The sequence below is a fragment of the Leuciscus leuciscus genome, assembly GCF_965113295.1.
Source record: "Leuciscus leuciscus genome assembly, chromosome: 6".
In the NCBI taxonomy this organism is placed as follows: Eukaryota; Metazoa; Chordata; class Actinopteri; order Cypriniformes; family Leuciscidae; genus Leuciscus; species Leuciscus leuciscus.
Genome location: NC_138730.1, coordinates 42,428,015 through 42,441,373, shown reverse-complemented (window position 1 = coordinate 42,441,373; position 13,359 = coordinate 42,428,015). Strand labels below are relative to the sequence as shown.

Below are 13,359 nucleotides of genomic sequence, written 5' to 3'. Positions count from 1 at the left end.
TTTGAAATGCATTCAGGAATTGCCTAAACCGCAAAAGCTTAGTTTCCGATCAAAGAAATGGCAGCATGTAATATCGATGCCTAATATCAATGGGATCGCAGCTATAATGAAGCTCATAGGGTTTGAAACAGAGAAATAGTTCCCACAGAGGTGTTTCTAAAATACAAGCTAAAGTTGCTGCTGTAAAAGCAGATGCTCAGTACCTGGAAGGATCCCAGGCCCAGCTCAAAGACCAGTCGCTCCCGCTTGCTGAAATCCTCCGGGGAGAAGGCAAACACAGTGTAGTGGATTCCAAACAGAGGGATGAGGAGCAGGGTGGACCGTGCCAGCCGCCTGTCAACACACACACACACACACACACACACACAGCGCTTCAGACGGATGATTGAATCTCTCACCATGTCAACACACAGTTACTGTAATACACTGGAGATCAGAGCCATCCACAACAATCCTGCTCCATAGGAAAGATGGTCTCTTTAATAGATCTATAGTTTCTCCTAGACAGTAAATAGAGACCTGCTTCTCAGATGTTATTCCTGAGCAAACAACCCCAATAATCTCACATGTGTCTTCTCTAGAATAGACTGTGATCTCAACAATGTCTTTACAAAATACCAAAGTCTGCCATTAAAAGTCCTGTACAGCCTGACATATTAAATAATTTTTTTATTATTTTTTTTATGGAATGGCTTATTGAACCTTCAGACAATATGATATATAGTGAGAATATAGATCTCATACTCAAGGAGGAAGAAAACAACTATGATATCTTGTAATGTAAACCAATGAGATCTTTATAACAGTATAGCATAAAATGCATATAAATATCAGTTGTCACTCATTCCCAGTAATATGTCTTAGTGTGATGATATTTAAATGCTTAGTTTTATGAGCTTTTATTGTGGAGGGGAAGACATATCATTCAATGCAATACAATAATGACTGAGAGATGAACGTATACTGTAAACGTTCCTCAAAAGCCTGTTGTATCATATTTGATAATCACATCTTAGCATGAAAATTCTATATTATAAATATATAATATAGAAATATCAAAATAATATATCAGTAATACATAGCATGAGATTACTTCAGTCAAGTAAGTGTTCATCTTGAAATATTAATAACAATATAAAAAATATTTTTGTTTACTTTATAAAATCAATAAATATTTAAAAGCAAAAAGACATGTGGACCAAGACCTGAAGGTGGACATTAAACTACAGAACGCATGTGAGCATGTTAATATTTTAGAGGCCTTAGAATTGATCAAATATGATAGGCTTCATGGATAATATGAACTGAAACGTTTATCATCAGAAGAGCAGTATAATAATAAGTATACTTATATATATTATAGATGTACTCATTGTCACGTTTCAGTCCAAAGACGATGAAGAAGATTCAAATAGAAGTGTTTTTCAAAGAAACCGAAGAAAACTCAGGTAATCCACAGATGCAAGAACAAACACCCGAACAATACCGGACCATGAATGTGAAGTGGAGAGGAACTTAAAGGGATAGTTCACTTAAATGTTTTAATTCTGTCATCATTTACAACACCCTCAAGTTGCTTCAAACCTGTATGAATTTCTTTTTTTCTTCTGAACACAAAAGAAGATATTTTGAAGAATGTTTGAATGTTGAGGGATTTTTTTTCTATTATGGAAGTCAATGGGGTCCATCAACTTTCTGGTTACCAACATTCTTCAAACTATCTTATTTTGTGTTGAGCAGAAGAAAGAACTTCATACAGGTTTGAAACAACTTGACGTTGAGTAAATATGAACAGAATTTTCATTTTTGGGTGAATGATTCCTTTAAATACACAGAGATAATGAACTGAATACACACAGGTGTGCTCGTCAAATGAATGTCCATGACAACTGATTTAGTGGCGGGAAACCAGAACAAAGGAAACGGGTAACAGAAGAGAAACAAACTAAAAGTCCATGAAAAAGAAACTAAAGCTAAACTGAACATAATGGTGACATTCATATGCATGTCAACAATAATTTCATTTTGTTCCCCTTAGAAAATATAGGAAGAACTAAACATCTGAGATAAAGTTGACATTGCAATAAAACAACTGAGAACTCAACTATGCATTAATAATGGATTTAATTTTCATCTATTAAATAGCTTGGAACGGCTAAAAATGCTCCAAAAAGTTTTGGCAGCTGTGTTTTGGGATCATGGTTTGAGCTGTTCTGCACTGGCTGAGCTGGGAGACCATTTTGGATCAGCAATAAGAGATCTGCCATGTTCCAAAAACCATCTGGACCACCTTAAGATACGGTATTTATCAAGGGTCAATAACCATAACTACTTGGCTGATTTGAACAGTTCAGGTATAGTCAGAGAATGTCTAATAGGAAGAGAATTGGCACTCTCTGCTTACTTTCGGTTTCTGGACTGGCTGCAGTAACACGTCTCTGTCCATGCGGGGGCGCTCGCAGGCGAGTGCAGAATGAATGGAGGTCTATGGCGAAAAACCCTCAAAATCCACTTTTCTCAGGATATAATTTTTTGTCTAGTAATTTGAATGTTGTATTCGAAAGGAGATGCAAAGAAATTACACATTGCTGGGTGTTAGATTTTTTAGAGTCACTTATTTGGTTTAAAAAGTCTTTTAAAATGTCAATGACGTCAGAATGCTAGCGTATAATGGGCAACAACAACTCAACCTGTAAGAAATCGAAAAGAAATAAGTACTCGTTCATTCAACTTTCGACCTATAACCCATGTTGAACTTGCAAAACCTACAATAAAATCAGAGATTTCTCAACGGCAATCGGGTGAAAGAGACATTTAGCCGTCTAGCTCCATAGACTCCCATTCAGTCTGCACTCGCCCGCGATCACCTCCAGTGGAATTCTAATGGAACTGCAACCAAGATCGATACAATGGGGCTAATAGGAAGTGCCAAGGCTCTCCGTAGACGGGCTCTGGTATAGTTCACCTTGTATAAACCAGACTGGACCAGCCTGAACCACCAGCTCCAAAACACAGATGCAACTGCATTTTTCAGCAGGTAAAAGTCCCATAGCTCAAACAGTAAAGCATGGCACTAGCAACAGCATGAGCATGGATTCGATTCCCAGGTGAATGCAACTGATAGAAATATATGTAAACAAACAGGAATGCAATGCAATAAAAGCATCTGCCAAACATGCAAATGTACAGAAATTAACACAAAAACTATCAGCGGGGAATATTCACAGCTTAAAAACAAAAATGCACATTTGTTGGCCAACACAGACTCACACACACACGCACATTCACACAAACAAACACACACACTTACAGCGTGATGGTAGAAAGCTCTGACATCCAGCACGAATGCTGGGCGGCCTGTGTGGGCTCACTGAAGCATTTCTGTGCACAGCTGCTAAACACGACAAAGACAACAAACACTCTTTAGGACAGAACACACACACACACTCACACACACACACTCATAAAACTGACCGCACACAACAAACCTCAACACTGAGAGACCTCAAGGACATTTCATAGCTCAAGCACAATACTGTTTTCCAAGCAATTACAATAAATAGGGCTTCGAAAGCTTTAAACATAATGTCTTCATAATCCTTCTTGTGCACTAGACTATTAAGACCCCAAACATAAATTAAAGTCACTCTCAATAGACTTCAGGGTTTCCTTCCTGTAGCAACTCCAAATTAATGGGTTCGATTCCCGCAGGGAAAACAAGAACTGATGAAAAGCATACCTTTAATGCAATGTAAATCGCGTCTGCCAAATGCATTTATGTGACTGTTAAGACATAAGTCCTCATACACAATATGGGTTATGGCTTATCCAGAAAACAAAAACAGTCATTGTAGTTGATTTTTCACTGCCACACGTCACCTCGATCAACACAACAATGATTCCTCCTGGATTCTCTCCTGGAATCGGCACACAACTAAATTACTGAACATAAACTACAACAATAAAAAAATAAACGGCCTATGGAGATTTGTGACACTGTGGAACATTATTCACACATTCTATTATTACACCCAATTCCAAAAGGAATTCTGTATGCATGCAAAATGAATGCTACTGATTATACTATCAACACTGAAATGATTTCAACTGGATAATGACTGTTTGCTATTGTCTTTTTAGAGCTGCTATACATCATTAAATCGTTATTTTCCTGTTTATCACTATAAAACTGCTTTGAAACAATCTGTATTGTATAAAGCGCTATTTTTTTTGTATAAAACTATTAAGACTTTCAATCTCATTTCAGCCACCAATCAGACACAACACACCAACAGTACGCTGTTTCCATGGTGACTGAGGCAAGCTACTCACAGGTAGATGCTGGACTCGTTCCCGCCAATGTCTGGAGACTGCAGCTTCTGCACCAGGATTATGATGATTCCAATGAAGAGGACAAAATTAATCTGGAAGCAAATGCATGCGTTTCTTATGGCTCCCATTCACATACATTCATAAATAAATATATACGTTTTATTTATCCATGATTTAGCTTCTTTTTTTTTCTTATTCAAATTTCTTGGCTTACCATGATTGATGCCACAACTGGTCCCTTGATCACCCACCAGAGGGCAGTATTATCATTCGTGTCCCAGCAACTGCAGAAACACAATTGATTTAAGAAACTGGCTATTGGTCGTATTGGCTATTTTCCTGACATGAAATGACATACAAAAATGTATTGTTAGTTTTAGTGTTCTTTGTTGAGTATCATATTTGATACACCAGGCTTTTATGACTCGTATAGTGAGAATATGGAGCTCATACTCGAGGAGGAAAAACACCTCAATTTTATTTTGGTGCTGATATTTATATGGCCAAACAGTAAGATGAAATTCTGGTAGCTTTCAATGTAAATTAATGAGATCTTTATAACAGTATAGCAGATACTTACACAAAATGCATATACATATCAGTCGTTTTTTATTATCAAAGCTCTGTATAGTTATCATATAATGCAATGCAATACAATGATGATTGAGAGATGAACAAATAAACGTTCCTCAAAAGCCTGATGTAGCCTATCATATCTGATCCATTTTAACAGCATTTTAAAGATAATTATGTATTGATAATCAAGTAAAACTAAGTTGCTTCTGTCCATTTGTGAAATATTAATAAAAATACAAAAGTTATTATTACATTTACTTTATAAAAATCTGTATTTCACAGCAAAAAGACATGTGAACCATGATCTAAATTTTTTTTTTTTCATGATAATTTAAAGGCCTTAAAAAATGTGCATATCAGATATGATACAGCCCTTATAGGGTTAATAAATGTCAAATTGTGCATTATTATATCACATTACAGAAGTAAAATGAGTTGCACCTTTATATGTTGATCATGTTCAACTCATTACTGACTAAAAAAAACAAATTGTTTTACACAAACCTGGATTAAACCATATGCATCAGATGGCACTCGCCGAATTAAACATGCGACATAGTGAGGTTATGTAACAAAGTAGTAGAATCTCATTTAAAACGTTTAATATTCCATACTGCATACATTTGCTTTAAATAGTATGCAGTATACAGTATATACTGTGCAATTATCATTACACTTGTATTCCTTTTTTTTGCATTTGTATTCCTTTACAAACATAGACTCATTCTTGTGACTAGTGACACTGAATGCTAATAGTTTAGTTCAGTGCCAGCATCTGCGTAGGTATCAAAGCAACAATTACAGTATATCACTTTTTGTTTATGCGGCATTACACGTACCCAGAATCATCAAAATGAAGACGCAGAACAGCCCATATGGTCACACAAATGGTGGGCGTTCCTGAAAGTGTGAGAGGAAGAGGACATTTGTCAGACCTCAAAGCTGTTCTCTAATGCATTTAGACCTTCAATATTAATGTATTACATATGCCAGCACAACAAATCACATCATAAAGAGCCAGTGGCCAGTTAACACATACGCTGCACTCCATTTCCTTCCATATCTATGAGTGTGACACATAATCAATCCCGTAACAATCCGCTTTCGCATGATGCATGACTGTGACATACCCCAGCCGATGATGGTGTACCAGTAGAAGTAGCGTCTCTCAGGGAAGAAGGTTTCCACCAGCAGTGTGAAGAGATAGAGACCTTCGATGAAGAGCCAGAAGTAGTTTGACATCACACAGTAATGGAAGAACACCATCACTGCCTTACACCCCACCTGAACACAGAGAAACACATTTAGAAAAGCCAGCGGATCCCTGTTAGTAATCCATCAGACGAGCTCATTATAGTCGCAGTTTTCAGTGTCCTGTTCCCGGAAATGTATAAGCACGTTCAATAATATCTTGGTTGCATGCCGCTACTTTAGCCATGAAGAAGAACTAAACCTGGACTAGAGCAGAGCAATACTATCATCAGTGAGCAAAACAGATGGTTTCAAGGTAGTCACATACTAACTATTCATGTTAAATTAAAGTCAGGCCATGCAAATGTTTTGTACAGAATTTTAAATGTTCCCGCCCTCACAACACAGCAGTTCCTTCAAACAACACGTCTTAACGATACGATACAATACGATAATACTTTATTGTCAGATAAGGTCTGATATTTGGCAGAAAAGACACCACAAAAAAAAAAATTACACTGGCACCAATTTGTGCTTAAATCACCCTAAATTGCTAAATAATATGCATTAATTGGGAGAGTAAAGATTATTTTCCAAAAGCACAAACATTACAATAACATTGGAAAAGAATTGTATACATTATATTCAAAGTTTGTAAAAAAAAAGATTTGTTATATCTAGTTTTTTTTGTTTTTTTAATCAAATGCACTCATATGTATTTGATTCATTTTTGTAATGGTTTTGTGAAGTCGTAAGTTTAATATTGTATAATTTTTATCTGTTTGCTATTTGCAATTTACAATTTTTTTTTTAGTGTGATTTTTAGCGAATTGTATTAAAACCAGTTAGGGTCAGTTTGACTCGCAGTCGCAAACATCATACAAATAATGAATTATAATAATAATAATGTAACCACCCACAACAATTAGAAAACAAAAACATACAAAAATCTATATTGTCCCCTTTTTTAATTTCTAGAAAATATTAAATAAGTGAAATTTCAATATTTTGACCACTACTGTAGGAAATGTCCAAAGTTCACCTTAATTCCTATTCCGATATATTTTAGAGTAAAAGAGGATGTTCAACAACAACAACAACAAAAAGTAGGACATCGTGAAATTATTTAATTGCAAAAAACTGAAACTGGCCATTTGATTAGTATGAATTAGGGATTAGTTGATTAGATGATTAGTATCAAAGGTTAAACAAGCTTAAGTCGTTCAAGCTGGTTTTTAGTAGCTGATGTGTTGCTGGTTAAGAGTGCTCTAACCAGGTAATGCATCAAACAAGCCTAATGACCAGCTTAAACCAGCTATAAGCATCTGGATCAGTGATGCATCCTTTCGTCTGAAAGATGACATGTACGCTGTGCATTTCCATTCACAATATATAGCCCTCTATGTGTCAGAACACTCTGACGTCTTTATGTTCATCAGTTACCCTCTGAACCAATTCAAAGCTAAGTGATGTCATTACCACGGCCTCTGATTGGCTGGGGGAAAGAGCTCAAAGCCCTCATTCAGGTGTATAATGAGAGCGTGCACGTTTTGATAAGCTATTCATATGCTAATATGGAAATAATGGAATATTTCCAGAGCTCGCTGAACTCGGCTTCATGATAATTACAGCTGTTTGTCAGGCACAGATGGGGGAAACAGAACATGTTGCTGCAGAACGTGGGCTTGAACATAAACGGATCGAGTTATTATTAGTCTGTGGGTTTCACATGCAAATTGCATCCAAGACCAACAGTTCAGTCTCATATTCATATGTATCCGTTTGTGGGCGATTCACCGTGAAAGCAAATTTTTATTTTAATTAAGCCGAAACATTTAACCGGAAAGAACATTTATTTAATAATCAATTACTTCATCAAAATTAATTACAGTAATAATCAGCACTCAAATAAATAATGAGTTGTATATAAACAATTCAATTGCACATAAGGCCGTTTTTTATTAATTATATTTCTACTACAATTCATTGTTGAAATATAAACATTTAAATGGTGGCTGTAAAATAACTTCTTTTCATGAAAACTTTCTATTTCAAATTTTTTTTAAACATTAATTAATGAAGTCAAAAGGTTAAACAATAATATAATGAATATGTAATATATTTAGCAAAATGCTCTTCGCTAGAGTTATTTTTCAAGCTAACTATTGAGCTATGGACATTAAATGGTTCACTAATAAACAGCAAGTTCTGTCATGAAACTCTAGATTGCGCTGACAATTACATTGTTACATCATTAACTACACGGCACAAGCTAATTGGTTCATGTTGCATCTGCAGCCAATGAGCTTGCTGCTCAACATTTAAACAGTTGGTCAGTGTTTGCTGTAGCAGTTTGCAGCGCGCTTTCCTCTGAAACCCTCCACCTTCCCCAGCTCCACCTGTATAGATCTGCTACAGGTAATTTCATATATTCTATTTGTGCAGCAGCAGTATGTCTTAGGCCGTGTGTCCACCAAAGCGTTTTTTTTCACGCGGCTTGCATATTTTTTCAGTTGTTTTCAATGGGAGCGCCACGTTTTTAAAACGCCATGAGCGTAACGAGGCGCTGAGCGTCTTTTTCACGCTGAAGCGATGAGCGTTCAGCGTTTTTTACAGGTCGCTGAGAGTTGAAGAATGTTCAACTTTGGGTAAAACGCAGCGCTCATCACAGTCATTTTTTACCCAACCGTCCAATCACAGTGGAGGAGGGGCGGGACTAATACCACACCAACCAACCGCCACATTCTGCGTGTACAACGTCAACAGATGACAACAACAAGCATAATGTTAATCATAGCATAAAAATCATTTAAAACAAGAGCCAGAGAAAATACATTACATTGTATTGACATTTTAATATAGAATCAACACAGAAACAAAATATGTGTGAACTGAGATACTAGTAAAACTTTCTCGAGGCAAAGTATTTTTTGATTAAATGCAATACATTTGAATATGTATTTTCTCGTTATTTCATCTGACTCCATAAATGAAAAGGTTTTAATGATATCTGTGCATCATTAAATGTGAGACCATTTGTCTAGGGACCACCTACCTTTGTGAGCCAGTTATCCCTAAACTCTTAAAAACCTTATTACCTTTTGTTTTACTTATTTGGAAATGAGACATTTGTACCAGTCGCAATGAGACATTTCAAATGATACTAAATATGTATAATACTCTATGTTAATCATTCACATTAAACCATATATTCTTGGCTGAGTTTTTGGTGATCTTTGCATGGGGGAGAAGGAGAGGGGGGATAAGGGAAAGAGATGTAGATTAGGATGACTCGGAGGTGAGACTTTCGTCTCGATAGTGCACAAGGGGGAGTTCAAATGTAAATTTCCAGAGAGGTCCTTTGTCCTCTCAGGGTTTGGTCGCTCTTCAACCAGACTGTCCGGCATTTTCTAATTTCTCAATTCTTACAGTATGGACACACAAAACCGACGCCAAAGAACTAGCGCTGATGAAAGCCGACTGTGTTGTCACCTTGGCTTGCATCGGGGGGAAAACAATCTGTGCTTGAACACACCGAAAGAACTACAGGCTACTGTCAGCTAGCATGCGCATTCAACGCCTGCGTGTAAAGAAGGTCTATTTATCAGATATATATATAGTCTATATTACCCAAAAAGGAAAATGAAACTAAGATTGCAGGTACACAAACCATAAACAAAGCAGTGCTTGCTTACCATTGTGAAAATAAATCATGCTGATCACGTTCTAATTTTAATTCATATTAATATTAAAATATTCACGCAGTGAAATGGTCAGGTAAGATGACGTATAATTAGAACAGCCTTCTGTCTGTGCCGTCATGACTTCTTTGCTTGCTTTCATCACTTTTTCTCTTATTCTTGTGTGCACTGACTTGTTTGCTAAACTGAACAGCCAATCAGAGTTCTCTCTCTCACCGACGACATCGATTCTTCATGTTGAATCGGTCCAAAAAACCCGGCAGAGTCTGACTAGAGCCAACGGTGCGAAACACAACGAAAAAACTAAGTTGGCCGTCGCTCAAAAACGGCCCAATGTTGCCGGAAACATTTTGCCATTTGGCTTGGTGTCGAAAACCGTAAGTGCAAAAAGAAATTAGTAATATTTAGCTGGTGATGCGCTCTCAACTTTATGTCAAATAAAATGGATTCATTGTGTAGGCTACAAGTGAACATCATTTTAATCAGATTTGTCAGTGTATTCATTAGCATTAAAAACAAAATGGCAGATGTGCATTACTCACAGTGTGAACAAAGCAGTGGTCACTGTCCTCCTCTGCGTACAAAACCCCATCTTTAATAAACACAGAGATGGCTCTCAGCATGAAGGACACAAACAGGTTCATGTGGATGAAGTTCCTGGTGCAGTGAAGTTTCCTGTTGACAGACGTTCAAAGGAAGGATTACGCCATTATATGAGATTGAAATTCTAATGTGTTTGGGTGGGAAGCTGAGGGTCTGTATCAATGACTGTGTAAACACTCATCAATAGTTCTTTGAGGCCCTTTTCATAATTTACATTATACGTAGGTTCTTCAGATCACTCTATTTGGTTTCAGGGTACTTTAAAGCACCACTACATAGAAGGATTTCTTTTAAAAAAACGAAAGAAAACAAAGTACTTTGTGTATCTCGGAAAGCTTCTTCAATTGAACCAGGCTGTAAAATCCTTTTTCATTGAAATTGGAAAACGGTATTTTTGAAAGTTATGGGGACAATCATAAAAAAAATTAAAAAAAAATTCTGGGTGATAATACACACCAAAAAGAAAAGAGAAAGAGAGAGAATTTTTTTTTATATATTTTGCATAAAGAATATGCTACCTGTATTTATAAGATATCATGGTAACTCCATGTTTTAACATTCATCATATACTTAGAGTTTGACCAGTAAATAAATTTTTTAGAAATGCTGTTATACCGATTTATGTTACGGTACAATAATTTTGAGATCGATTAATTCAAAAAGAGTTTACATTGCTGGATATAGCAAATAATGGCAAAATAAACATGTTAAACAAGATCAATTATATATGCTTAATTTCACGTTAAGTATTCAGTTAATCGATTGCGATTCATTTAAGGAGGAATCGACAAACAATTCATTAATATAATTTCTTATCCATTTATTTCCTTTTATTTATACATACAGTATATATGACCAGAGGTTAAAATGTGCTTAATTGTTGAACATAATGTGACAATGTCACAATTCTTGACAAATATGACATGTTCTTGACAGTTTTCGAGAGATTCCCCCTAAGAGCCCTTTGCAAGCTGGTTGGATAATTTTCCATTAAATCTTCCTCAAGTGACCAGCACAAAATTACATTCTCAAGAGAAACATGATATTATGCAAAGGTCAATGTTGTGTGATGACACTGCTTTAAAACTGACCTGAACCGGCACAGAATGACCATAGCTGTGGTCAGAGACACTAGAGACGTGCTGTAGCCCACCGTATAGAGAGCCTTCACAGATGCGTAGTACATGTCCTTGAAGGGAAGAGAAAAACTAAATTACTTTTGGTTAGCAGCCATTTTGCAAAGGTTTTTTTTTCTTCCATTTCTTTGAGTTGAATACAGAGCATGCACTGTCCTAGAGTAAATACTTACCACAAATTAGATGAATAAAGTAAAATACTATGCAAATACGAAATTACCACTAATACGAATTGGTCTAATTTAAAGGTGCAGTAAGCAATTTCTGAGAAACACTGTTGATATTCATTGCTCCGCCCCCCAAATGCATGAACACACAATGCAATAGTGAATGTTTCTTTCTAGCTGAAACAAAGTAAAATAATGCTTCATGAAAAACAAAAGCGAACGAGTGACAAGGAACATGAATATCCAGTACACAAGAGTGTATACAAGCAAAAGTTGGTTGCTAGTCGCTAGAAGCACATTAGCTCCAAACAAACAATAGCACTCAAAACTGTCCTGTTACTATAGCTAACATTACAACAACAGCATATCTTGGTTCTGTGAAACATAGTAAAAACCAATGTTACTCACGTATGGAGCAGAAACAACACAACCTCTGGGTCTGTTTTCAGGCTTTCAACAGCGTTTCTCAGAAATAGCTTACTGCACCTTTAAATAATGGGGGTCTCTTATAACCCTAAATAACTATGGTGGTTTTGACCATCATGATCCAAATGGTTTCTATCATTAAGATTTCAGTCAGATGAAATACTCACAGAGTTGGATCCATTGTAACCGATCATACAGGCATCAACATAGTGTGGAAACGGTTCAGACCAGCCGATCTCCGTACAGTTTCTGCTGATCTTGCCAAGCCCTGAAAAGCAGTATGGCAACAACCAGAACAACCATAAATCAAATGTGTTTCTCACTTTTAAAGGAAACCTGTAAGCAACTGCTGAAATTTGCTGCTGTCAGCAGAACTACAAGAACAAAAGCGTACATACATCACCACATACATTTATATTGACTGACTCATGATCTCACATATAGCCTAAAGTTCACTGTTTCAGTCTGTTATGCCTGGTTTAGCAGTGTTGCTGTTTTGCACCATAAATAAGGGCACAAACATTCACATTTTTTGACAAGATACAAAATACAGTTTTATAGCTGAACTCTTGTTTATGTTTATATATTTAACTCATTTTTATTATACTATTTATTCTTATCAAAATAAATTATTTCTGAAGGATCATGTGACACTGAAGACTGGAGTAATAATGCTGAAAATTCATCTTTGCATCACAGGAATAAATTACATATATGTGACCCTGGATCACAAAACCAGTCACATGTCGCACGGGTATATTTGTGGCAATAGTCAAAAATACATTGTATGGGTCAAATTTATCGATTTTTATTTTATGCCAAAAATCATTAGGATATTAAGTAAAGATCATGTTCCATGAAGATATTTTGTAAATTTCCTACCGTAAATATATGAAACATTTCTTTTTGTGAGTGAATGCTTCACAATCGCGAACATAAATGGACAACTTTAAAGGAGATTTTCTCAATGTTTCGATTGGTTTTTGCACCCTCAGATTCCAGATTTTCAAATAGTTGTATCTCGGCCAAATATTGTTATTTATAAACAAACCATACATCAATGGAAAGCTTATTTATTCAGCTTTGAATGAAACATTTAAAATGAAAAAATTGACCCATGTGACTGGTTTTGTGGTCCGGGGTCACTAGGTATACCAAAATATGTTGGTAACACTTTACAATAAGGTCCCATAAAGAGCAGTATTTATTCAATATTTTGTACTTGTA

The 13,359-nt window shown here is 36.1% G+C and overlaps 1 protein-coding gene across 5 annotated transcripts in view; it reads right to left on the bottom strand.

Annotated features, from left to right (window-relative positions):
- Positions 1 to 13,359, bottom strand: part of adcyap1r1a (adenylate cyclase activating polypeptide 1a (pituitary) receptor type I) — a 37,277-nt gene that overhangs the window by 5,710 nt on the left and 18,208 nt on the right. For 3 of the 5 annotated variants that reach the window (XM_082173070.1, XM_082173071.1, XM_082173073.1), the window contains 9 exons: positions 12,300 to 12,400; positions 11,495 to 11,592; positions 10,343 to 10,475; positions 6,039 to 6,192; positions 5,748 to 5,808; positions 4,547 to 4,616; positions 4,333 to 4,424; positions 3,311 to 3,394; positions 204 to 333 (listed from right to left, as the gene is read on the bottom strand). In XM_082173070.1, coding sequence (XP_082029196.1) covers positions 204 to 333; positions 3,311 to 3,394; positions 4,333 to 4,424; positions 4,547 to 4,616; positions 5,748 to 5,808; positions 6,039 to 6,192; positions 10,343 to 10,475; positions 11,495 to 11,592; positions 12,300 to 12,400 — 923 coding nt within the window. The remainder of the gene's footprint in view (positions 1 to 203; positions 334 to 3,310; positions 3,395 to 4,332; positions 4,425 to 4,546; positions 4,617 to 5,747; positions 5,809 to 6,038; positions 6,193 to 10,342; positions 10,476 to 11,494; positions 11,593 to 12,299; positions 12,401 to 13,359) is intronic. The other 2 variants (XM_082173072.1, XM_082173074.1) reach the window with 1 other exon arrangement.